Below are 27,985 nucleotides of genomic sequence, written 5' to 3' on the forward strand. Positions count from 1 at the left end.
GAAGAAGCTAAAACCCCTCCTCCCCGTCCCAGGAACATTCTGACCAATGAGGGCCAGAAGAAGCTAAAACCCCTCCTCTCCCTCCGTGGGTGGAACGTCTTAACTCCTCTTCCACCCCAGCAACTGTCTCACCAATCAGCACTGAAAGGGGCGGAACCAACAAGAAAAGGCTGCCTCCCTCTGTAGACCGAGTGCTCAGAGTGAAGCTCCGCCTCCTTTTTGTTATGTCATCCGCCTGTGCCCAACAGGAAACGAGTCTTTTCTACTTCCTGTAATTCGCGGATTGAGCACAAACTTCCGGCTTCAAGTCTCAGCTTCTGCCTTTTTGTTCTTTCTCGCAAAAGTGTAAGAGACAAACCCTGGGCCACCTTCATTTCTGATCCTGGGAAATGGCTGCAGGAGCTTCTGCCCAGGTGGGTCTTGTTGAAAGGAGAGAGATTTGGGCTGGGACAAACCCAGAAACCCTTCCCTCTGCCCTGAGAGGTCTCCCAAAACATCTCCCTCTGCCTCACTGAGCCCCAGCACTGGCAGCTCTTCTGAAACACAACTAGTCTGGCACTGTGGGTTATGTGAAGGTCAATTCTGTACATCTGCCCTTGAGAGATACTCTGGGATTGGCTGTTAGGTGGCTGTGAACTATTTAAACCCAGAAACATCTGCCTCACTGAATCCCAGCACTGGCAGCTCTTCTAAAACAGAACTAGTCTGGGACTGTGTGTTATGTATATACAGTAAATTTTCCTCCTCCCCATTGAGCATCAGCCCTTCCTGGAAGAGTTGCAGAAAATGCTGAATGTGTTTCTGGTTTGTGTTTCAGATGCAGGTGACATTTGAGGAGATCGCTGTCTCTTTCTCCCAGGAGGAGTGGGAGTATTTAGATGAAGAGCAGAAGGAGCTCTACAGGGAGGTGATGAAGGAGAATTATGAGATCCTGATCTCTCTGGGTAAGGGATAAATTTAACATATTTATTAGCAGTAGTGTGGGGGGGGGGGGGATTAAAGAGTAGGCACAAGTTTCAGGCCTGCGGAGGTTGGGGGGACCCACCCAACCTACTCCAAATGAAAAAAGACAGCTATATGAAGCCTGAAGGAAATGTTCCTAGTAACCAGCAGTCAATGGATAAATCTGGCAACAATAAGAACAATTCTACCACAAGTAAACTACAGCAATCAACACATAGGGACAAACCTACCCAAAGAGGCAGCGTCCACCAACAACAATAGTGGGTGCCACAAGAGGCTGGTAACATACTCGAGAACAGGAAAAAAAGATATTTTAATTTAATCATGAAGTTATGATTGTTGGACAGACTGGATGGGCCATGCAGGTCTTTCATCTGCCGTCATTTACTATGTTAACTACGTTAAAATGGAAAAAGAACTTCGTACTGTATTAGTTAAAGATAATCTCTGAAATGCAGATTCTTTGCTGGAAAGTTTTCTCTGGAGAGAAATGTGGGGAAATGATTTTAGCTTCCTGCACCTTCTCTGAGCTCACATCAGTTTGAACATGGTGTCTGTGTTTATTTCACCTTATTCCAGCTGTTTTAGGTATGAATAAGGAGACCTGCATGTTATGTAAGGTTTAAAGAAGTTTACATATATTGAAGAGAAGGTGATAATATTGCAATATTTAGAGTGGGGATTAGATTTTAAAGGTAAATAAAGAGGGTTTATGTTACATTTAAGAAAAAATTAACACGCTTTTCTTACCCTAACAACAGGTTCTCCCACCTTCACCCCTAAGATTATATCCTACATTGAACGAGGAGAAGAGCCGTACATCAGGGATGAGCCAGGATCAGAGGAAAGAGAAACTGTGAAAAGTAGCTGCTCGGGTGAGTGCAGTAATAAGAGGGACTGGGGTAAACACCTTCTGTAGGGTGACTGCTGGGGGGGGGGGGTTCTACCCCTTTATAGATGAGGATCAGTCACTTGGTCTGTAACGAAGGCTTAATCAGTGGGGCCACATGGTCTTAGCTCTGGAGAGGTGGAGGAAACTGTGTGTGTTAGTCATATATTTAGCCTCCCAAAGGAGCCCAGAACAGAGTACATTCACAGTATAATAAGCAGGATAAACTTGGTGGACAGAGAGGTATAAATTTTAGATTTTACAGTATAGTCATAACATACAGATTTGGAAATATAGACTTAGTGGACATAGGGTGTTTTAAAATTGCAGCATTTTCTGAAAAGACATAGCCTATGGTGGTTTAAGTTACATCATTTTCCATATGGACATAGCCTAACATAAAGGTAAAATAGCTTTGTCGGTTTGTGCATCATTGAAGTATGGTGGGTTTTTGGTGGAAGGCATGATTTGTGGTGCCAGATCCTGGGCTGTGACTTTTGTGAGCTTTGCTGTGTACTGGGTCTGTGTGCAGAAGCGTGGGTAGCAGCAGGGTCTCTGCATGTTGTCCAGCTGGCAGCCATAAAAGCGAACACCTAAATGTGTCACTTTAACACATTATTTATCTATTCTGTAAGTTAAGATTGTAAGTGCGCCCCGTCCATGGCCCTTCCCGGTACTTATGTGCTACTGAGCGTGTACTTTATAGCAGGGGTGTCCAAGCTGCGGCCCAAGGGCCGCATGCAGTCGTATGAAGTATTTTGTGTGTCCCCAGTCAAAGGCGATGCAATGTTTTCCTGTGCTGCCCCTGGTATTTACCATCTTGCTGGCTCCCTCCTCTGTCTTGCTGCAGCGTTTCTGTGTTTGTGCGTCCCCAGAAACATTTTTTTTCGGCTAATGCGGTCCAGGGAAGCCAAAAGGTTGGACACCCCTGATTTATAGACTACCACTGAGTTCTCCAAGCACTTAATGCACATAAGAACAGTGTTCTCCCTAGGGCCTTTCAGCTGGGCGGTCCGCCCGGGTAATTTAGATGACCACCCAGCTAAATTCTGCTGCCTCCGCTGCTGCTCAACATAAAAAAAAAAAAAAAAGCCGGCTTGATGATTTCACCTTAGCCCGTAGCGAACTTATGCTCCGGGGCTTTAATGTGTGTGTGCCGGCTTCCCTCCGAAACCGGAAGTTATGTCCGGGGGGGGGGAGGGAAGAGAAGGGAAGCCGGCACGCACATGTTAGATCCCCGAAGCATAAATTCACTAAGGGCTAAGGCAGGAGACAGGTCAGTGAAGCTTTCCATTTGCTCTTCTTGCTGCCGGGTCCTGCTTACTTTCAGTTTCCGCGAAGGCAGGACCCAGCAGCATTTCCCCCAATCGATTGTGATCTTGGGCCGATCAGCCTTCTTCTCCGACGGCAGAATTGACATCGGGGAGAAGAAGGCTGGTCGGTCCGAAGTAGGGAGAGCTTGGGGGGGCGGCGGCGGCCAGCGGCTTTGGGGCCTGTTCCCCGATGGCAGTGATATTGGCAGTGGCTTGGAGGAGGGCAAGGAGAAAGAAAGTAAGAGGGCAGGAAGAGAAACAGAAAAAAAGAAAGGGGGCATGAAGAGAGAAATAAAGAAAGGGCAGGAAGAGAGGAAGAAAAAGTTGGGGGGGGGGAGAGGAATGAGGTCAGGAGGAGAGGAAGCATACAGGCTGAAAGAAGGGAAGAAAGATTGGATGCACAGTCAGAAGAAGAAAGTGCAACCAGAGACTCATGAAATCACCAGACAATAAGGTAGGAAAAATGATTTTATTTTAAATTTACTGATCAAAATGTGTCTGAATTTATATTTGCTGTCTATATTTTACACTATGGTCCCCTTTTACTAAACCGCAATAGCGTTTTTTAGCGCAGGGAGCCTATGAGCGTCAAGAGCAGCGCTGGGCATTCAGCGCAGCAAACTGCTATCGTGGGTTAGTAAAAAGGGAGGGGATATATATGTCTATTTTTGTATTGTTGTTAGTGAGGTGACAGTGCATAGAGTCATCTGCTTTGACCTCTTTGAGAAAACCCCGGAATAGGAATGATTATTAACATTTTCTCTGTGTACAGTGTGCTTTGTGGTTTTTTAAAAATTTTTTATTATTGGTAGATCATTTTGACTTGGTCATTTTAAAACTAGCTCGCAAGCCCAAAAAATAGCCAATGGTAGACTTCAGAGGGTGGTGGTTAACGATACTCTCTCTAAAACGTCAGAAGTGACAAGTGGAGTACCGCAGGGCTCAGTCTTGGGCCCGCTCCTTTTCAACTTATTCATAGGGGACCTGACTCAGGGGCTTCAAGGTAAAATAACACTATTCGCCGACAACACCAAGCTATGTAACATAGTGAGCGGCTCCGATTTACACGATAGTATGACGCAGGACCTGTTTTTGTTGTAACGTTGGTCATCTACCTGACAGCTGGGCTTCAACGCCAAGAAATGCAAGGTATCCATATTCAAGTTTCATCACGGTGCTCTGGTTTTGGCTCCAGTATTTGTCACTTCCGTTCACCAGGTCTGACTATCCGTTACCGTCTCATATTTTAAAGACTCACTTGTTATAATTAGCGGTGATTCACACGTCTCTTCGTAATGGACATGTCCGATTTTAGCATTTGGATCTTGGTACTATGGGTTTGGTCTTTTCTGGTTTCTTTTCTATAGTATGCTTTTCGTCTGGAGTCTTTTGAGTTTAGAATTACATTTTATGACGTATTTTTGTGGTTATAATTGTATGACACGTCTAAAATCAGTCAAGTTATCCATTTTTTTCTATTATTTTTTGTCCCCTCATACAGTGGCAGACCGCCCCGGGTGCCAGCCCTAGGGGGGTACACAGCCAGCTGGATCCAGAACCTTCCAAGCTGCTCTAAATGGCACCTGCACCTTAGCACGACTGCCGTACTTATTCTGAAGCAGAGTCGGCAGCCGCACTGAAGTGCAGGAAGGTCCCACGATGACTGCATTTGCTGCCTCTGCCTCCGGAAGACGTAAGTGACGTCGGAAGGGGAGGACCGGCAGCTGCAGTCATTGCGGAACCTTGTTGCAATTCCCTGTGTCTGCCGGCCCACCCCCTCCAATGTCACTTACATCTTATAGAGGCAGAGGCAACAGAAGCAGTCATCATGGGACCTTGCTAGTTTGGAGGGAGAGAGGAGTATAGAAGGGTGGTGGAGGGAGAAAAAGGAGGTCAGGGTGGTATGGAAGGGTGGTGGAGGGAGAGAAAGGGGGCAGATGCTGATGGAATTGGTGTGCACGGAAAGGAGAGAGAGACATAAGGGGGAAGGATACTGGATGGAATTGGGTTGGAGGGAGATGCTGATGGAAGTGGGGGGAAGGGAGAGGAGATTGAAATGCCAGACCATGGGGGTGTGGGAGAGGGAAGGGAAGAAGAAGAGAGAGATGCCAGACCATTGAAGGAGGGAAGGGAAGAAGATGGATGCCAGAATAATAGGGGTGAAGGGAGAGATGGAAGGGGAATACAAGGAGAGAAGATGCCATATAGAAGGGGCAGAGAGAGGGTAGACAGTGGATGAAAGAAGAGAGTGTCAAGACTATGAGGAAAGCAGAAACCAGAGAAGACAATGTAGAAAAAAATTATATTTATTTATTTTTTTGCTTTAGGGAAGATGCATCGCTGTTTCTGTGGTGTTGCATTGTATGCAGAGTCCAGCTTCTTGGTAGTTCAATTTAACCTTTGTCTACATTTTTCTATTTTATCCCCCCTTTTACAAACCCGTAGAGCTGCTTTTTTAGAACTGGCCATGATGGTAATTTCTCAGAATTCTATGAGAGTCTGAACTGTTACCACCATGGCTAAAAACCACATTACAGATTTGTAAAAGGGAGAGGGGTTAGTTTGTGATTACATATTCCATACTAGGCGAAGGTGTGTTCGAAAGACATGGTTTTCAGTTAGGATTGACTGTGCAGGATTGATCTGTACTAGTCTGGCTTGTTTAGTTTTACAATGGGTGTATTGATGTACTGCTCACTGCAATATGTAAGATGCTGCCTTTTCCTAGGTACACACTTGTGCGACGTGTGGATTCTTACTAAAAATCATGTTTTTCATACAGATGGGGGGGGGGGGTGCCAATAAATGATGGGCCTCGGGAGTCACATATGCTAGGTACACCACTGCCTTCATAGTTTATATCTAATCCACAAGCCTGCTTTTAGGACCTACAGGGTATGTATCCCTCTGATTCACGACAATTTCACTTCTCATGTTATCTTATCCATTCTTTTTATTATACAACTGCCCAGATAAGCATCATTCTTTGACGTGATTGGACCTTGAAAACTAACGGCATCAGTGTTCTCCCCAGAAATTTTTTCCAGCCATGAAAAACATTTGCTCCGTTTAGTGTGCCGGAGTTAAAAAAGTTTGAGAGACGCTGCTCTATACCATTTGAAAGAGGGCAAATATCTAATTATTCACTTCTAGAATTGGATACTTCTTAAATTTAATAAAAAATTATGGAACAAGTGTCAAATCTTAAGAAAGGCTGCCATATTGAGCATTGGAAAATAACTAATAATAATTAACTAATACAAATAGTACACATTTAGGGCTCCTTTTACTAAGCTGCGCTAGCGGTTTTACCACACGCTTAGCTCGCGCAGAATTGCCGCACGTGCTAGACACAAATGCCAGCATTGAGCTGGCGTTAGTTCTAGCCATGTAGCGTGGCAATTCTGCACGCGCTAAAAACGCTATTGCAGCTTAGTAAAAGGAGTCCTTAATTTTCCCCACCACCAAATTTCCCTGTCCCGCCCCACCCGGCTACTTTTTCATGCCACCCGGCTGGAAAAAAGTTCTGGGGAGAACACTGTAAGAACACAGTTGCCCACATGAGGCCTAGTGCTCTGTACATTTAAGTTTTCATTTGGTGCTTAAATAACATAATATAATCCATTTATTTAATCTCAATACCTTTCAGTTATCCCAGGACAAGCATGCAGGTATTCTCACAAGTGGGTGACGTGATCCAACGGAGCCCCGATGCGGACGTCTAACAAGCAGTCTTGCTTGAAGAAACTCGAAGTTTTGAGTCGCCCGCACCGCGCAAGCGCGAGTGCCTTCCTGCCCAGCGTAGGGCGCGTCTCCTCAGTTCTTACTTTTCCGCGGAGCTGAGAAGTCTGTCTTCGACTCTCTGCATGAAGTTTTTTCACTTGTGCTTTCTTAAGTCCGCGGTTTTGGGTTCTTTTTCTCAGAATTGTTGATTTTCGTCATGCTTTCTTGTTTTAAAAAAAAAAAAAAGTTTCTTCTATCCGTTCGACTGGGCAGGCCACGTGGCCGCAGCCCCGCAGCTTCAATCTTGCGGCGGAGCTTTTTCAGCCTATGTCCCGGCCTGCGACCGGTTTTAAAAAGTGTTCCAAGTGCCAGCGCGCAATTTCACTGACGGACCCTCATCGACGCTGCATTTGGTGTCTTGGGCCTCAACACATCCTGAAATCATGCTGGCCTTGTTCAACATTTACAGCCCATGCCTTCAAGCTTCGTTGCCTCTTGTGGGAGCAGCTTTACAGCATGGAGTCTTCGATGGAGCTTCTGTCATCGAAGGGTACTTCACCATCGACCACATCCGAGGCTCTCCAGTCTTCCACATCTACTGCTCCGAGCCTCATCAAACTTACTTAATTTGTACCGGCTCAGCCTTCGACGCCGGTTGCGTTGCCTTCCTCTATCTCTTCAGGTCAGATAGCACAGCAGCCCATTTCCCTGGAAGTGCTCAAAGTGTCCAAGGCTTCTAAGTCCAAGCACTCTCACACTGCCTCAAGGAAGCCCGAAGCCCGTGCAGGTGGTCCCGTTGGTGACACGGATCCATCCTTGTCAGCTTTGTTCCAGACCTTACTTGAGAAGCAATTCATTCAGCTCTTTACCACCATGGGGCCGAAGCTTCTCTCTCAACTCCAGCCTAGGCATGTGGAAGTCTCCCGCGAGGTCGAGCCGCCTCCTGTGCCTCAGCCGTACGCACACTCTCTACAGGGAGCAGAGTCTCTGCGAGTGTCTGGTCTGGCATCGATGCATGCATTGCAAGGAGCAGAGTCTTTGCCCATGCCTCCATTGAAATCGATTCACTCGATGCAAGGACTCGAGTCTTTGCGAGTGCCTCGTGGTACTTCCAGCCAACCACCTCTGCTCGATCTACCGCTTCCAGCCCCATCCACTCTCTGGGGGCTTCAGCGAAGATGCACTCGCCTTGTTTGTTGAGGTCTGCTTCAAGACACAGCTCGCATCATCGATCAAGACATTCTTCGAGGCACTCCTCCAGGCATGCTTCACCTCATCGGAGGCAGCCTTTTCTCCAGTATTCCCCATCGGCTACTTCGTTTCCTCCACTTCTGGATCTCGAGGACACGATGGGGTCTTTTTCCCCATCGAGATCCCCGTCCTCATTAGATCCAGAAGCCTCAACGTCCTCGAGTCCCTCTCGAGGCCCGGCTCTGGCTGACCAGCTGTCTTTCTCCTCTTTTCTTCGTCAGATGGCAGCTGATTTGGACATTCAACTGGACACTGGGTCCAAATTTTCAAAGGAGTATCTCGAGACCATGCATCTTCCTCAACCTCCTGCTGAATCCCTCAAGCTTCCTCTTCATAAGCTACTGGATCAAACTTTTGTCCACTGTCTGGAGACTCCCTATTCCATCGGAGCTGTTCCAGGGAAATTGGATTCCAGATACCGGACGGTTCATCATAAGGGGTTTGATGGGGCTCAACTATCCCATTAATCCCTTCTGGTGGAATCTTCATTGAAGTGGTCTCACCCCTCTGAAGTATATGCCACTGTTCCACCGGGCAGAGAGGGCAAGACAATGGACAGATTTGGGCGTCAAATTTACCAGAACTCAATGATGACCTCCAGAGTCCTCAATTATAATTTCCATTTCATTACATATTTTGAGTTTTTTCTGTCCCTCCTTCCCAAGTTCATGACCTACTTGGATCCTCGGGCACAATTTGAGTTCCAGGAGGTTCTGGCCTCATTGTCCCAACTTCGGCTGCAATTGCTTCAGTCCTCATATGATTGCCTTTGAGCTGTCAGCTCGGGCTACTGCTTGCTTGGTGGCTATGCGACGCCTGGCATGGCTCAGGACCATCGACATGGACGCAAATCTTCAGGACTGGCTGGCTAATGTCCCTTGTGCTGGTACTGACCTCTTTGATGAGTCCATTGAGGCAGCGACCAATAAGCTTTTGGACCATGAGAAATCCTTTCAATCTATTCTCCATCCTAAACCTAAGCTGGCTCTTTCCCGTCCTTCCCGCCCGCCTCTGATTTACCAACGGCGTTTTCCACCCAAACAGGCTCCTGTCACTCGTCAGCCTGTCAAGAGGCACCATCCGCAGAAGAAGCAAAAGCCTCAACCACCTGCTGTGCCTAAGGCTCCTCAGCCTTTTTGACTGTCTTCTCGAGAGCATAAGGTCAGTCGTTCTGCCCTTCCCCGTTTTTCCCCCTATCGGAGGTCGTCTCCATCATTTTTACCATCGATGGATGACTATTACCACCGACCTCTGGGTCCTTTCCATCGTAAGGGAGGGATACTCTCTTCAATTCCATCAAGTTCCTCCAGAACATCCTCCAAGAGAGTATTCTTCCTCCTCTGCCCCGACCGCCCTTCTTCTTCAGGAAGCTCAGGCATTGTTGCAGCTCCGAGCTATCGAGCCAGTTCCTTTGGCTCAACAGAACAAGGGATTTTACTCCCGGAACTTCCTTGTTCCAAAGAAGATGGGCGATCTGCGTCCTATTTTGGATCTCAGGGTGCTCAACAAATATCTGGTCAAAGAAAAGTTTTGCATGCTAACCCTGGCATCTCTGTATCCCCTCCTCGAGCAGAACGACTAGTTATGCTCTCTGGATCTCAAGGAGGCCTACACGCACATTTCCATCCATCTGGCCTCCCGGCAATATCTCAGATTTCGGGTGGGAAATCTTCATCTCCAATACCGAGTGCTCCCATTCGGCCTGGCCTCGTCGCCCAGAGTCTTCACCAAGTGCCTGGTAGTGGTGGCCGCAGCGCTCAGAAACCATGGTCTTCAGGTGTTCCCCTACCTGGACGACTGGCTCATCAAGGATTCCATGTCTCAGGGAGTAGTCCTAGAGACCCAGCTGACTATCTGGTTCCTGCAGAGTCTGGGATTCGAAATCAACTTTCCGAAGTCCCATTTTCAACCTTCTCAGACTCTTCCCTTCATCGGAGCTGTTCTGGATACAGTCCAACTCAGGGCGTTCCTTCCTCCACAATGTCTGGAGACTCTTCTCCATCTTTGTCAGTCAGTCTCCTCTTGCCCGTCCATCTCGGCGAGACACATGATGGTCCTTCTGGGTCACATGGCTTCCACAGTACATGTGACTCCTTTTGCCAGACTTCACCTCAGAATTCCTCAGTGGACCCTGGCATCTCAATGGGCGCAGGTTTCCGACCCTCTTACTCATCACATCCAGGTCACTCCTGCTCTGATAAAGTCTCTTCGCTGGTGGATGCTCTCTTCCAATCTATCTAGAGGCTTACTTTTTCACACGCCCCCCCCATCAGAAGGTTCTCACGACCGATTCTTCAATTTACGCTTGGCGGGCTCATCTAGATGGTCTCCATACTCAAGGCTATTGGACCAGTGCAGATCGTCATTGCCACATCAATCTGCTGGAACTCAGGGCGATTTTCTATGCGCTCAATGCTTTTCAGCATCTACTTCACGACCGTGTAGTCCTCATTTGCACGGACAACCAAGTTGCCATGTATTATGTCAATAAACAGGGAGGCACAGGATCGGCCTCCCTCTGTCAAGAGGCTCTGAAAGTCTGGGACTGGGCAATTCGCCACAACACCTTCCCGACAAAGATCTCAACCTGATAATTCGTTGCTCCCCAATATGTACCTTTTATTCTGCATGACATCATTACTTGTCAGCCAATCCACTAACAGAGGCTGTCCTTAACTTTGGACAAAGGGAATTCCTCTACAAGTTTTTCAAACCCAAAGACATAGTTTTTAAAGTCGTATTTTTGTTTACCTTAATTTCTGAATATGCATAAACATAACATATCCGATACTCTTTTTGTCATTCTCAAAAAGGTAAAATCAAAACTCCTTGTCTGAGTCCACGACACACTTGCTTTGGAAAACTGACAGTTACAAATTTCACTGACTCACAGACTCAGAAGCCCTAGACCCCTTCCTATGCTGGTGAGCCTCTAAGACTGGTACAGCGTTTCTGATTCTAACTATTTCCAGATGTTGCCTCAGGATTTCTCCTTAGAGTTTCTTCAGGTTTAAAATATATAAAATATGTTTTTCAAAAACCACTCTCATGTTTAGTATACCTTCATGAAGGCACTGCCCGAGCCTATAGTTCCGCGTTCATGCATAAAGGCTCATACTGATGTCCATTATTTTAATTTTAAGCTTGCACTTTTCCTTCAAGGGAGAGGACTGTTTAGCCAATCTTCTATTTTTATTTTTTAGTGTACCTTCACACATCATTCATACATCATTCATTCGGGGACCCATTCACACACAACACGGTATATTGCATTCATACTTAATACAATCCCATTTTGGGATATGTAATCTAATATACTCATAAGCAGCTCAAGCACATCTGTTATCAATTAGCCCACGAGGCTCAAACTGAACAAAGACCGCAGAGAGAACCAAGATGGAGTAAAAGCCAAGAAAAATCTACTTACAGAATGACAGAAACCCAGAAATCCACAAAATGGAGTCATTATAACAAGATGGAGTTCTTAATACCTGATTTCCTCTCTGGTCTGGCTTAATAGCAAAGTACATAAAGAGAATATTATTATGCTTTTCCTTAATATTAATCTGTAGTGTGTTTTTCTGGCCTTGGCTACATTCATATTCAGATTTTTTATTCACCAACTTTTTGTACGCTTCTATTGGGCGTGGCCTTAACTCACACATATGCTTGTATCTAACTAGAATTATCCCGAACCATATGAAAAGAAGGCGTTTTTGTAGAAAAAACTCCACAAAATACTCTACAAACACATCTTATAAATTATGCATTCCATAGCGCCCCCTAGAGTGCCACCTCAGATGCGGCGGTGCAGGATCCACCGTAACTACACTGAAGGTACGACGAGAGAGATAGGAAGAAAACCAGGAGAGAGTAGAACACTTATCCTTAAGCCGGAAAAAGATCCTCAGCTATGTGAGTCCTATTGACCCATTTCTCTCCTAGTCAATGATTAAAAGATCTATAATAAGATCTTGTCATCTAGGTTGCAATAGGTTATTTCAGTGGTTGTACACCTAGATCAAGCAGGTTTTATTTTAGGGAGGCGAGCCGCAGATAACATTAATAGAGCTTTACATCTTATTGAAGTAGCACGTGAGTCGGGGGTGTCTTCAGTTCTACTCTCCCTTGATGCAAAGAAAGCCTTCGATAGGGTGCACTGGCCTTTTATGATGGTAGTTCATAGGCATATTGGGATCTCGGATTCCTTTCTACAGAGAATTCAGGTTTTATAAAAATCACCTTGGGCCTCTTTGAAGATCAATGGTCATTACACTGAACCTTTTGAATTGTTTAGGGGGTCCGGCAGGGGTGTTCCTTGCCCCCTCTATTATTCGCTTTAACAGTGAAGCCCTTGGCACACTTAATTAGAACATCAGAGGAAGTGACGGGGATTTTGGCGGGATGTGCAGAACATCGGGTCTTGTTATTTGCTGATGTTAAGCAATCCATCGGTGTCCCTTGGAAATCTTATGGATATTCTCAGGCGATACGGTGCAGTGTCTGGTTTCAAGATCAATATGCATAAATTGGAACTATTGAAAGTTAATGTATCTCTTGAGGAAGTGAGTCGAGTGAAATCCAATTTTCCTTTTTTTTTTGGGCTCCTCATTTTATAAGATATCCTGGGGTTAATCTTCTGCGATCCTTGGGTGAGGCTTATAAATACAATTTTCCTGACAAATTGAAGGAAATCTCCTTAGATATGGACCGGTGGAAGGGTCTAAGTACATCTTGGTTGGGACGTATCCATGCGGTGAAGATGGTGATTTTGCTAAAACTTCTTTACCTTTTCATGGCTCTCCCGATTGCCATCCCCCAATGTTTTTTTTATTTAGATTAAACAGGAAAGTATTTTGATATATTTGGGAAAAGAACCCCTTTAAGGGTTAATCGGGCAACTCTATCAGGTAAAAACGAGAGGGGGTATGGGATCCCACATTTCACACTCTTATCACCAAGCTGCACAATTACAGATTTTTGGAGAATGGTTCGGGAATGCATATAAACCGTGGCTTCGTTTGGAGCAGTCTATGATACCTTCCATTCCATTATGGGCTTGTGCCATGGCTCCCGATGGATAGATTGCGTCTATTACTTTTTGAGCTGCCCACTCTCATGCAAGTACCCTTGCAAACCTGGCTTAAATTACGCCATAGGCTGTTTCCATAGTGTAAATATTTTCTTTTCTCTCCTATTTCTTTCCTTCCTGATTTTCCACCTAAGCAATGTTATACTACTTTTCTTCGTTGGGTTGTCTTCTTTGCGCACCTTGAATCAGATCTGGGTGGCCGATAGATTTCTCCCTTTCTCTGAATTAGTTGAGGAATATGGGCTTAAGAATTCTGATCTTTTTCATTACAATCAACTAAAAGCTTTTTTCCGAACAAAGGGAAAAACAGACTTGGAGTTGGGGAGAACACACTTAGAAAGGGCACTACGAATGGGACCAGGAAGGGGGGCTATTGGTCGCCTTTACAGAACACTATTGGCACAGAGAAATCCTTCTGTCGCTTATACTACTCGCTGGGAAAGGGTCTTAGCTGACTCTTTTTACTCCGTTACAATGGAAAGGTATGTTTAATCAATTGTTTAGGGTATCGATAGCCGCATCACTTGTGGAAAGTTGTTATAAAAATTTTTACTACTGGTACCTGACCCCGGCCAGGCTCTCTAGAATGTTCCTGGATGCTTCTACTCAATGTTGGAGACGTTGTGGTGAACGGGGTACTTTCTTTCATATCTGGTGGTCCTGTCCGGAGGTCATTTCCTTTTTGTCTTTGATTTTTGCAATTGTTGAATGATATGCTTCATGATACTTATCCACAGCGGGCAGAATATTGTCTTCTTCATGCTTGACCTCCGGGTGTTCCCCGGAAGGTTCACAGATTTGCTATTTCGTTTTTTGTAGCGGCTTAGATGGTGGTTACTAGTCATTGGGGAAAAAAAACCTCTGTTCCCTCTATTGAGGAAGTATTGGTGAAACTGAAGTCAATGTGCTTGATGTCTCAGCTTACTGCTTTTAAGTATGGGTGTTTTGTTTCATAAAATTTTGAACTCGTAATTTGGCGTGGCAATGCAGCTTAACAATCTGTTTGTATGTACATCTGAGAGGTTTTTAATTTTTAGTTTGAGCAATGAACGGGAAAGGGTGGGTTGGGGTGGTTTGGTTTGTCTGGCCCTTTTTTTCTTTTTTGGGGGGTATATATGTTGTTACTATCTTTCAGAATTCCTGATTAGCTTTGGCTCTTCCCATCTGGGTTATGGGTTTGTAGCAAGTTGTTGCTCTGTACTCTGTTTTCTTACCTATCCTCTATAATAAAATCCTAAGCTCGCATGCGCACTTAGGACGGCGTGTTCCTTGACAGCATGATATGTCCCCCGGTCCAAATTCCATTTTCGAATACGGAGGTAGGGAACACCCCCGGTGACTCCACCCTCCCGCCCTCACTCACCAATCGCTGCCGCCGCTGCTACTTCTCTTTAAAGCAGCCTGCTGAGGATCGCGGCCGGCTGTAGCGAACCTCGCAGGTCGCTCTCCACCTTGGTAGCATGTTCCCTCTGACGTATGGGATGTGCTACCGAGGTGGAGAGCAGCCTGCGAGGTTCGCTACAGCCGGCCGTGATCCTCAGCAGGCTGCTTTGAAGAGGAGTAGCAGTGGCGGCAATGGTTCATGCCGGTAGTGCAGAAGATCTTGCTCCCACACACGCTGACCATCTCCCTTCCACCTACACCTGTACCTGTACCTGCAGCTCTCTCCCTTCCACCTGCACCTTCCCCGCGGCCTTCTTCGGCGACTCGACAGGGGCGGCAATCAAGACAGGATGCCGACGTTGGGACATTCCCTCTCTTGAGTCCCACCTATTTTGTTTCAACTTCCTGTTTCCGAACAGGCGAGACTCAAAGAGGGAAGGCCCCGACATCGGCAGCCTGTCTAGATCACCTGAGGCTGGGAGGAACAGCAGCCTTCAAACACTACCGCAGTCGGCAGGAAATTTAACTGCCGACTCGATCTCGCCAGCCCTGTGCAGACCAGCAGAAATTTTCTGCAGACCGACATCGGTCCGCGGACTGGCGGTTGAAGAACAGTGCTCTAGACAGTTTCATACCAGTTTCCATTGATGACCTAAAAAGCACAATAGTTTCCCTACACCTCACAACATCAATCCTGGACCCATGCCCATCCACCATACTTCTAGCTACCAGCGAATCCTTCCTGAACTCCATCTTACCTCTAATTAATGAGTCCCTACAATCTGGCATAATACTACAGAGCTGGAAATCTGCTGTAGTAAGACCACTCCTAAAAAAAACCAAACCACCATGGACACAGACAATCCAAGCAGCTATAGGCTAGTCTCGAATCTCCCATTCATCTCAAAAATACTAGAAAAGATTGTACTCACACAACTACGAGACTTCATGGAAACAAACACCACCCTCTCCAACTTCCAATCAGGATTCAGGAAACACCACATCTAGATATCGTAGATGACTGTTGGAAAATCCTTGATGAGGGGAAAGATGCTCTGCTGGTCCTATTAGACCTGAGTGCCGCCTTCGATACCATCGATCACTCACTCCTCCTATCCAGACTACACTCCATTGGAATCCTTGATGTTGCACTGGCATGGTTCTCCTCCTTCTTACACGAAAGGTCTCAAAGTATTATTGGAACCCTCCTTATCAGAGCCAAAACCTCTCAACTACAGAGTGCCTCAGGGTGCACTACTATCCCCACTCCTCTTTAACATATACGTCAAACCAGTACTCGACATCGCAGAAAAACACCAAATCAAAATACACTCATAAGCAGATAACATATAGTTCTACCTTCCCCCAGGTCAACACCGAGATGTACAAATGGAAAAACTGCACTGCTGCCTAACAGAAATAAAAAATTGGATGACTGCAAATAAACTACAACTCAATGCATCAAAACCAGAACTTCTCTGGATACATAAAGACTCCTGCGCATACCCCCGCCCATCTCTTTCCTGGGGAAATGACACCCTTACAGCCAAAGACAAAGTCCGCAGCCTAGGAGTGACTCGACTCAAACCTGTCGCTCTCAGACCATGTATCAAATTTAGTATCTTCATCCTTCTCCTACCTCCGCCAACTAAAATGCATCCGTGCTTACTTTTCAGAAAATGATTTTGCCCAGCTACTATATGCATTTGTACTATCTTGCTTAGATTACTGCAACGCTCTACTAGTGGGCTTACCAGCAAAAACACTCTCCCATCTACAAGGTGTGCAAAACGCTGCAATCCGACTCCTAAAAAATTTGGGCTTCCGCGACCATGTCACCCCTGCATTAACATCCATGCACTGACTACCTATCCAAAAATGATGCGCTTTTTTTTTTTTTTTTTTTTGCAAATATATTTTATTGCTTTTTCAAAAATGAAATACAAACTCACAGAAATGCAAAGGTGTACAACAATACAGAGTGATTACCGATATCCATCACAGCTTCACCATAAACCATATCTGTCCCCCTCCCCCTATCCCACCCTCCCATCCTCAATCCCCAATCCCAACTGAAACAAAACACACTTTTCAATCCGGTGCAGTTCCCAGAGATACATTTAAACATTCAGTATATGACTATGTGCTCTAGGCGTTAAAGTATCCCAAAAAGGTGTCCAACAAGTGCAAAATAACCGTCCCTGGTCAGTGTCCAATGATGGAAAACAGAGCCGCTCCATAGAAGCTTGGTGAATCATTAGCGTACGCCATCGAGAGAGTGTCGGAGAGTCTGCAGTAATCCAGCAAAGCAAGATCGCCTTTTTCCCCAACAATACCGCTCTGGACAGAAAGCTTCGAAATCCCTTCGGTGTGGACAAGGGAACACAATCCAATGTAAACAGCATAATCGGAGCTAGAGTAAAATTGTAAGTCCACATGGCTTGAATATGCACGTTGAGCCAAAAGGCAGTAATCCTGGCACAGGACCAGAACTGGTGACCCAAAGTAGATGGTGAGTGGAGACATTTGAGACATTGGTCAGACGCACACATTTTATCACGAAATTGGTGGGAAGTAGACCTGTAGAGAAATTTGTAATTAAGTTCAAACAAAAGCACGTTGTGAGTCACCCGGGCCGCTCGAAATGTCCCCCTGCGGATCATAGAAGCAGTCACCTCACAGGGAAAGTCCTGAGTCCATCGTAAAGCTATAGAGTCATAAGATGGTTCACCCAATTGTTCCTGAAGATGACGATGTACTCATGGTGTCTCATGACATGGTACTCAGGTGTACTCATGACCCCTCATACTTTTCGTATCCTATCTTGGAATGTATGTGGTATTACTTCCCCGGTGAAGCGCAGTAAAATCCTTCAGCGTCTTCAACATCACAAAGCTGATCTGGCATGCCTTCAGGAGACCAGGCTTTCGGATCTTGAACACGCTAAGCTCTTAAGAGGTTGGGTGGGACAGGTTTTCTACACTTCATCCACAACCAAAAAAGCTGGAGTGGTGCTGGTAGTCAGAAAGGGGTTCCCAGGGAAAGTGGAACAACTACACCGGGACACGTTGGGGAGGACATTACTTTGTAGGGTCACCATGTCAGGATCTACATTTAATCTACTAATGATATACGCTCCCAACCAATATGACCATTCCTTTTTCAAGACCCTGGTGGGGGTAGGTGTGCGTGATCCTGCTACTCCCCTGATACTGATGGGTGACTTTAACCAGGTGCTAGACCCATCTACGGATAGAACGGGCCCGGGGCCTTCTCAGTCCTGTATACACTATTTGTGTATATAAGGGTATACACTATTTGTGTGATACTTTAGACTTAATTGACCCATGGTGAGTAATGCATCCCACGGAACGTGACTACACGCATCAGTCTCGGGCACACCACACGTTCTCTCGCATAGATTACATTTTGACATCATCGGAATTCTTACCTAAAATACAGACCTCAGCGGTGGGACCCCTTTCAGTGTCTGATCACTGTCCTATTTGGATTGATGTCTTGAGTGACAAAGACTTTGGGTCTGGAGGGGCCTGGAGGTTTCCATCTTACCTATTTAACAATTTGAACTTTAAGAAATATATCACACAGAAATGGGATGATTATGTGACCTTTAATTCACAGCATCAAGACAGACCCTTATTATTTTGGGAGGCAGCTAAATCCGTACTTCGGGGGGACATCATATCTTACGTCAGTGCACATAGACACCGGATCTCCCGGGGAATTTTGCAGTTAGAACGTGAATACCAACGTCATAAACGCGCCCATATTGCTCATCCTACACTGCAATCTCAGGAGGCCCTGATGGCGGCGCAGACTGCCTTGATTGCATGAATGCACTCAACATTATTTTCATTATTGTAAATACAAATTTTACAGATGTGGCAATAGAGCAGGGCGCCTGTTGGCCAATTTGACTAAACCACGTCGTCCAAACCGCTATATCTCTCGTATTTTACTTGGTTCGGGCAAGGAATTAACCTCCACCCCTGAGATTGCAGATAGCTTTCTCCAGTATTATAGGGACTTTTACGCATCTAGGGACGGTCGGGGAGGACCTGAGGTGGAGGATTATTTGATGGATGCGGGGGTCCCCAGATTGTCCCATGAAAGGTCCCCCCGGCTCCCAGCCATACCGGAGAAAACCCAACAGCAAATATACCAATATTGTAAGCAAATGAAATTTATATAAGAAGCACTCAGAAACTGCACCGGAAGGAAACACACAGTAGTATACAATTCTCCCCAAATCCCCAAATCCAATTCCCCCCCCCCTTAAACCTTGTCCTTTCTACCCCCCACCTTCCCTCCCTCCCTCCCCCTCCCTCTCTCCAATCCCCTACCATCTGGTTCCTGCACTAACCCAAAACCCACAAGGCTTTAGGATAGCAGATCACATCGCAGAGGCTATCAGAGCCCTGCCTTCTTGAAATATGCCTAACAAGATGCACTAACAGTAATCAACATGCAATCAAGTGTAATAAACTCCCATCGCCAGTTTTGTCATGAAAAAAGTACACTGTAATCAGACAGCTCCAGGGTGAGACTCAGGGCGGTTAATAAACTCTCCCGCTAAGTCAGCAGAGTCAAATACATGCCACTTTCCATTTTGATAAATTTTCAAAACTGCAGGATATAGAAACATAAAGCGCTTCTTTTGTTCCACGAGTTTAGAGCAGAGAGGATGAAAGACTTTACGCTTTTCAGTAAGCGCAGCAGAGTAATCCTGCCCTATGCGCACCGGCGAGGATTCATATGTCAAGGATTCTCTTTTGGCTCTAAAGGCACGCAGCAGCTCCACCTTATGTCTATAATTATGAAGTTTGCCAATGACTACTCGGGGTCTTTGATCTGTTCCAGCTCGGGGGCCCACGCGATGCACCCGCTCAAAGCGAGCCGGGCCTAAAGAGGAAGGCATTGGGAGCTCGCTGGCCAGCCAGGATTCCACCACCGAGAGGAGCACCGAATCTGATATAGTCTCAGGGAGGCCTATAAAACGCAGGTTCCCTCGCCGAGACCTATTTTCTAAGTCCTCAAGTTTATCTTGGCAGGAACGGAGCTGTGTTGTCAGGGTAGTCACTGTAGCGTCCATCGCTAGTGCCCCGTCCTCCGCCGCCGAAACCCGCGTTTCCAGGTCTGTAACGCGCTTAGCATTGTCCTCCAATAAAGTTTCCAATTTGGTCAGCTGAGAGGAGATCGTTTCCATGAGCGGCCCCAGTGCTTGCAATATCACCCGTTGCAGTTCCGAAAGCGTCTCAGGGGAAAAAATTGCTGCCGGAGCGTCTGCACGCGGCGCGGCCGCCATCTTGTCTTTGCCGGGCCGCGCTTTTTCCCGATCCTTTTTCGCCGATTTAGTTGTCATGGCGGCAGGTGAGTAAACCAAAAACCTGTCCATGTAATGTACACCCATTTCGCCGGTTGTGGGAGTAGAAATAACCCACGTCTGTGCTCAATTTGCTGCTTGTTGAAGTGCAGGGCTCCGGAGCCGAACGAGCACACAGCCGTTCAGCTCACAGCATCACGTGATCCTCCTAAATGATGCGCCTTTAAAGCCTTAGTGCTAGCTTTCAAGACTTTCCACAAAATGACACTAAACTACATAGCATCAAAACTTCAAAATTACGTCCTCAACCGATCACTGAGATCCGAAACAGAAAAACAGCTGGTCCTGCCACCAGGCCGCTCACTCACATCTGTGACAGCCCGAAGACGCTCATACTCTCATTACATACCCAGAATGTGGCACGTCATCCCCCCATCCTTAAGATCACTAGACAGTCTTTGGAACTTCAGAAAAGCCCTAAAAACCTTCCTCTTTACAAACCCAGCTCCTTGAAGACCCACATCTACACCCCGGACGGATGGAATCCCAAAAACGCCACCTAATATACCAAATGGAATCTCGCTAAAATTCGCATACCACCGCAAATATAACCTGAACTACTACCACATTCTCTGACAACAAAGATGCACCCACCTGCAAAGAAAAGCTAGTATATCTACACTGAAAATGCTGCATTTTAAACCACCCTATGTCCACTAAGTCTGTATTTGTAAGTCTAAATGTTATATGTACACTGTAGTTGCTGTAATCTAAACCCTTGTCCATGCTGTAAATACTGTAAAGTCTATGTCTCACTAAAATTTGTGTTACCCATAATATGAATGTACTCCTGTAACCCGTTCTGCACTCCTTTGGGAGGACGGGCTAAATAAATGACTAAATAAATAAATAAATTTTATTTGCAGTTGTGATGGAACCTCTTGCACAATCAATTCGAGCTTCTGCGGAGATTTGGGGGCCTTTCAGGGGTGGTATTCAGATGAAAGTGGCTCTTTTTGCAGATGACGTGTTACTGACGCTTACTTGACTGGAGGAATCTTTCCTTCCTCTGATGACACTTTTGGCCCAGTATGGATTTTAATGTGAATTATACTGTCAGAAATTCTTAATGTGACGCTTTCTCCTGAATCGGTGGCGGAACTTAAACCTAAGTATCCTTTTCATTGGGCTATAAAGAGTATAAAATATTTAGGTGTTAATCTTCCCCGGCGAGTAGACACTCTTTATACAGCTAATTTGCCAGCCAAGACTCAGGAGTTGTTTCAGCTTTTGGATCAGTGGGAAGGACTTAAGGTTTCCTGGAGCAGTCGGATTCAGGCCATTAATGTAATGTAATGTAATTTATTTCTTATATACCGCTACATCCGTTAGGTTCTAAGCGGTTTGAAGAAAATATACATTAAGATTATAAATGAGAAGTAAGAAGGTACTTAAAAAATTCCCTTACTGTCCCGAAGGCTCACAATCTAACTAAAGTACCTGGAAATTAATAAAGAAGAGAAAATAAAGATGGTTGAAAAAAGAAAAATTCTATGTGAACTTATAGGATGGAAATTAAACTGACAGTGAAGAACTGTATGAAAAATACATATGGAATGCAGTTAGAGAGAGTAGGTTACAATCTATTGATGGTATTTGTTTAATTGGAAGGTGTTAAGGTGGGTAATTTGGGGGAAGGTTATCTGAAGGTAGGTGAATCTTCTGGAGGTAAAAGAGGAGGGGTTAACATATTTGGATGAATTTTTTGAAAAGCAGGGTTTTGATTTCTTTTCTGAATGTTTTGAAGTTGTCTGATATTGTCATAAGATTGGAGATGGAATGGTTGATTTTTGCTGCTTGTGTTGCCAGAAGGTTGTCAAACATTTTCTTGCGTTGTGTGCCTTTGAGTGGGGGGAAGGCGAAAGGGTTCGAGGTTCTTCTGTGTCTTGAGGTGGAGATTTGGTTTAAGCGGTTGTTTAGATAGGAGGGGGAAGAGCCGTGTAATGCTTTGAATATCAGGCAGTGGAATTTGAATTGGATTCGTGCTTGTATGGGTAGCCAGTGAGAGTCTAAGAAGGCAGTTGTTATGTGATCATATTTTTTGAGTGAGTAGATCAATCTGAGGGCGGTGTTTTGTATGGTCTGGAGTTGTTTTATCATAGTGGCTGGACAAGGAAGATATAGGGAGTTGCAATAATCCAGCAGACCTAAGACTAGGGATTGGACGATTAGTCTAAATTGTGCTTGGTCAAAGAATTTTCTGATTTTACGGAGATTTCTCATGGTTAGAAAAGCTTTCTGGGTTGTTTTGTTGATCTGGGGCTGCATTGGGCAAAATCTGTCTATCGTAACTCCTAGGAGTTTTAGTTCGGGTTGTATTGGGTATTTGGTATTTTTGATTTTCAGTTCAGTGATGGTAGGAGTTTGGGCTTTTTTTTTAAGATGATTCTTTTGCCTAAATTGTTATTTTTGTTTATGGCTCTTCCTCTTCCCTATCCTAAAATTTTTTTTCATCTCAAGCATCGGGTTAATCGCTACATTTGGAATAAGAGGCCCCCTAGGGTTCGTGCTTCAGTGATGCAATATCCTCGGCGGAAAGGAGGGATGGGGGTTCCCAGATTTTTTCCTTTATTACAAAGCAGCACACCTCAGGATTCTTTTTGATTGGCATACTCATTCTTCTAAATTGTGGGTGCGCTTGGAACAACAATGGGTTTCCTCTACCCCCTTATGGGCAGTTCTATGGTTGCCCCTTCTTCTATTCAAGTTATAGCTTGTCGTACTCCTTTGACCTTGCAGTACGAGAACAGGTTTTTTTTTTCGGATAGAAAGGTTTTTTTGTTGACTTCTTTAGGTTATGTCCCTGACTTTCCCCCAGCCCTTACTGATGGTACTTTTTTGAGATGGGGAAAGAGTGGACTTTATACCCTTGGACAGTTTTGGGAAGAGGGACGAGTGGTTTCTTTTCAACATTTACAAGATGAGTATGATTTGTTGCCTCCTGATTCTTTTCGTTATACTCAATTATGCACCTTTTTACATCGCTATGCAGTTGATGATTTAGTTTTGGTTGAAACCACTCTGGAAAGAGCACCGTATAGGGGTCCTAGTAGAGGTGTGATTTATAGAATTTATTTGGCTTTGTTGTCTTATGGAGATCCCATCTCTACTTATATACGACGGTGGGAGAGAGACCTTAACCTCACATTCACGGCTTCCCAATGGCAACGTAGTATTTCTTCATTCTATCGACAGTGCCTTGTGTGAAAATGGCCATAAGATGCTCTTTCGCTGGTATTATACTCCGGCTCGCATACAAGCTTGTTTTGGACTGGGCACTGGGGCTTGTTGGTGTGAGTATGGTGGGGTGGGTGATATGCTGCATATTTGGTGGACCTGCCCTAAGATAGGGGAGTTTTGGAAGTCAGTTTATGCTTTCGTTTCCCAGATTTCGGGGACTTCTTACCCTGAACAGCCAGAGCATTGTCTTTTGCATATTTGTCCATCTGGGGTACTATCTTTGGTCCATCGACTGGTGTCCCACGATTTTATAGCAGCACGATTGGTATTGGCGCAAGCCTGGAAGTCTCTCTCTTCCCCGTCCATAGAGGCTGTTCTTCATAAACTGGATTATATTTTTTAGATGACTAAATTGATAGCAGTGAAGTCTTGTCATCTAGGGCCTCTTCATAAACTTTGGGATCCTTATATTACTTGGAAGTCTGGTGTTCAGAATTTTATTTTATTTTCTCTTTCTTCTTTTTTTTCTCTTTTTGAGGATGCTGTTTTTGTTTTGGACCCCTGGGAGTTCTTGGGTTGGGGGGGGGTTGGATTGGGATTATAACGACATCATTCTTTGTCAATTGTTCATTATTGTTTGTGCACTGTTTGTAACTCTGATATGTTTGTAACTTTGATTAATTGTTGTGAACCGCCTAGAACTCCCTGGGTATGGCGGTAAACAAAAATAAAGTTGTTGTTATTATTATTATTATTATTATTATTATTATTGGCTGCTTTTGTGTGATTCTACTTCAACTGTTCTGAGCTGAAGATGTTTGTATTGCTTGTATTTGCCATATTTTTTTGTAACAGTTGTGTACTTTGTGTTATTTTTCAATAAAGAAAACTTTCAATGAAATAAAATAAGGGGACCAAACCAAAAGCAACTTTATAATATAGGCATCCCAACTTAAAGATGACACGAGGCCAGGGAGCCAGTGTAACTCACATTAGAAAGGCGTCACATGATCATGTTTCTTCAAGCCATAAATCAATCGAACTGCGGTATTTTGAATCAGTTTTAACCTAGTCATATTTTTCTTAGTACTTGACAGTAGTCAAGAAGACTCAACAAGTGACTGAACCAGGATTTTAAAGGCAGCAGTTTCAAAGTAAGATTTAATAGTGCGCAGTTTCCACAGAGAATAGTATCCCTTACGAATTACAACATCAATCTGGTTCTTCATAGTAAGATGTCGATCGAAAGTGACACCCAAAATTTTAATGGTTGAACATATCATGTAAGATGATGGATTTATTTTGAGTGATGGTTCGATATGGTCTTTTGTGAAGTAGCAAAAAAGAATTTACCGTATTTTCGCGGATATAACGCGCACCATTGTAAAACGCGCACAGGGGTATAGCGCGCAGAAATCACGATGATATGTACAAAAACTTTTCTATACCGCGCTCAGGCATATAACGCGCATGCTGCCCGACTCTCCTTTCGCCCGCCCTGACTTTCCGTGCGCTGTCCCGACTCTCCGTTCACCCCCCCTGACTTTCCGTGCACTGTCCTCCCTTGAAGTCCTGTCCCCCCTTGAAGGTCTGTCCCCATCCTGAAAGCCTGATGCCCCCCCCGACGTCCGATACATCCCCCCCCCCCCCGGCAGGACCACTCGCACCCTCACCCCGAAGGACCGCCGACTCCCCAACAATATCGGGCCAGGAGGGAGCCCAAACCCTCCTGGCCACGGCGACCCCCTAACCCCACCCCGCACTACATTACGGGCAGGAGGGATCCCAGGCCCTCCTGCCCTCGACGCAAACCCCCTCCCCCGAACGACCGCCCCCCCCAAGAACCTCCGCCCGTCCCCCAGCCGACCCGCGACCCCCCTGGCCGACCCCCACGACACCCCCACCCGCCTTCCCCGTACCTTTGTGTAGTTGGGCCAGAAGGGAGCCCAAACCCTCCTGGCCACGGCGACCCCCTAACCCCACCCCGCACTACATTACGGGCAGGAGGGATCCCAGGCCCTCCTGCCCTCGACGCAAACCCCCCTCCCCCCCAGCCGACCCGCGACCCCCCTGGCCGACCCCCACTGAAAGGTCACTTGGACACACAAAGTCAGAGGCGTGAAGAAGTACAAGTTTTATTCACAGCATGCATGCTGGACCCCTGAGCTCCAAGCTGGCTCAGAAGTGCCGAAACCAGGAAGTTACAGAGATATTTATTCATTTTTCTGGCTATACAACTGAATTCTAGAAAAAGCTTTTCACGTGTTACTTTTCTTAACACTCATTGGTTCTAAGCTCACACTAGCAGGTCACTAGCAGGACACCTATCTAACTCTAACAGTTAAATGTACAGAAGGGCAGGGTACATCATGGCTCAAACTCTTATCTATTCAGCTTACAATGTGGTAAGGTAGGGACATACATTTTAGGCAGATGCAGTCAATAGATTATACACTCTTTTCAGCTATGTAGGCCAGAGCAATATTTTAAACAACAGTTAACTATTTCATGACCCTACATTCCCCCCTTTCAGGCTGGCGTACCTAAGGAGCCAAGCCTGACAAAATAAAGTTAGGGGTCAGGAAAGTCGGGGTTCCCAGTGGGTAAGGGACGATACTGGGAGAGGGCCAATGCAGCAGTGGAACGTTTGACAGCAGAGTCCATAGTTCAGTGGAGCAGCTTTATGGCTATGGGGACCATACAGGGCAGGCAGCAAAGGAGCAGAGAAGACAGGGCAGCAACCAGCAAGATGATCTTCAATGCTGAACCAGAGGGCAACTAGGAGCTGAAGGTACCAGAGATCCAGTCTGCAGTAAGGTCACGCTAGGTCTGGTCAGGAACATGAGCCAGTTTGGTGATACGATCCACATCGTTCTCAATCACTTTACTCAAGTTCAAGGCAGCAGTTGGAGAGGTTGAATTTATCACAGGCACAGCAGCTAGTAAATAGTCCAAAGCTAGACGATTCTGATAAATAGCAGTGCGCATTTTAGCATTCGCTCTGCCAATGGTACTCAAAGCTCGGGAGGTCTCATTGGTTATCAGTTCAAGTACAGCTTATAGACAAATAATGCAGTTCAGCATATAGATTGGGGTCCGATAGCCCCAGGTGTCATCCTTGGTCCATGTGGCAGGTCCATAAGCAGCAATGATCCGTTCTGCAGGCCAGTCATCACCCCATTCACCTATTTTAAGGGAATTGGTGGAAGTAGACCGCTTTTGGCGACCTCTGGTGTTGAATACAGGGGCTCCCAGGTGTTCACCATCGGGAAGAAGCTGGGACGAATCATGCAAAGCACACATGTACCAGTCCAGTTAGCAGGCAATCAAGAGTAGGCAAACAGATCACAGAGCCAGTATCAACTATCAGGAGCTGACCATCATTCATAGGAAGTTCCATTAAGCAGTGTCTGAAGGGCGCTGAAGACAGTGGGAAGCAACAATGGAGGTTGACAAGGCCCATCGTGAAGGTCGTGGACCTGACGTAAAAGTGAGGGTCTGTGAAGTCAGGTTTAACATGTCCAGCTGCATTGCCTCCCATAGCCACTGTTCTCCCATACCAGTCCCTCCTCATACAAAATAATTGCTAACATTAAGAGTCTGACCTATAGTTTCAGCAAACTATATAAACAGATTTCTAGTGATTACAGGATATTAGTATCTACTTTCATAATTTCATAAAACTGGGGAAACACCACAGAGTGATAGACAGGAGCACATGAGCGGGATACAATTCGGACATATACATCAGTACCTGGGTCTCACCTTTTACCATCAATATACAATGCCATGCAGTCTCTGGCCTTATGGACTTGGACATTGGCATTCCAGTTATATGGGTCAGTGATAGTGAAAACCATGGGATTACAGTAGCCTGTAGTACACAAGGGGCCGGAGCTAGGACCTATAGTAAGGGAGGCAGACGGGGTATTCTTTCTCATAAAGGACAGGCTCCACCATTAGTGAAGGTTTCCTCATAGGGGCAGTTCTTAAAGGCATCAGGTTATACAGACCTATATACTTAGCACATTTGGTATAATAACGCTGTCAATCTAGGGAGCCACACAAAACTGAATTAGGGGTAGTACCATGACCTTGAGAAACATCAAATAGCACACATGTATCACAATACAAAGACACCGGGCGAGTGGGGTCTACAATAAGAGTCTAGTTGATAAGTGGACCCTCAACATCATCAATGCAGATTTCCGCCCACTTTTAAACTTCATCACCAGTAGGTTGGAAACAGAAAATACTCTCTGATGTTTGACACTTTCTGTACTTAACTCCTTCATGCAAACAAACATCAGGCAAAAGGGGCTGCACTTGTTAAGTACAAAATACAGAAGAAAGAAACATAAGTGAGGGCAACACAAATATCATATCTATATATACTAACATAGGAAGCTCATTTTTCTTTCAGGCACAACTTAGAAAACTTCAAACAGTTATACTCAAGACACTTGCTAAAGGCAGTGTGAACCACAGGAAGTCAATTAAACTCAAACACTTATAAAGAATTATATTCAGAACACTGATAAGTACAGTGGTAAATATTCAGAACTTTTGAGGTCTTAGAAAGCTTCAGCTGAAGATCCGTGTTGTAGTGGAACCAAGTTTCATGTCCGGACACCTTTGACAACTGTAAGAGAAGAAATTAGGACAGTAAAAGGACCTATCCACCTAAGTTTCAGGGGGTCTGACTTCCAAGTTTTAGCCATACTGTATTTACAGGGACATACCCATGGACTTGTGTAGCTATCGATAGTGGGGCCCTTTCCAGGACC

At 45.4% G+C, this 27,985-nt stretch overlaps 1 protein-coding gene across 1 annotated transcript in view; it reads left to right on the forward strand.

The window, feature by feature from the left end:
• Positions 1-209: 209 nt before the first annotated feature.
• LOC117355028 (gastrula zinc finger protein XlCGF57.1-like) overlaps positions 210-27,985 on the forward strand; it is an 84,602-nt gene continuing 56,826 nt past the window's right edge. Inside the window, exons 1-3 of the mRNA XM_033932974.1 lie at positions 210-413; positions 818-944; positions 1,725-1,838. Coding sequence (XP_033788865.1) covers positions 390-413; positions 818-944; positions 1,725-1,838 — 265 coding nt within the window. The 5' untranslated portion in view covers positions 210-389. The remainder of the gene's footprint in view (positions 414-817; positions 945-1,724; positions 1,839-27,985) is intronic.

This window comes from Geotrypetes seraphini, chromosome 2 (genome assembly GCF_902459505.1).
Source record: "Geotrypetes seraphini chromosome 2, aGeoSer1.1, whole genome shotgun sequence".
Lineage (NCBI taxonomy): Eukaryota > Metazoa > Chordata > Amphibia > Gymnophiona > Dermophiidae > Geotrypetes > Geotrypetes seraphini.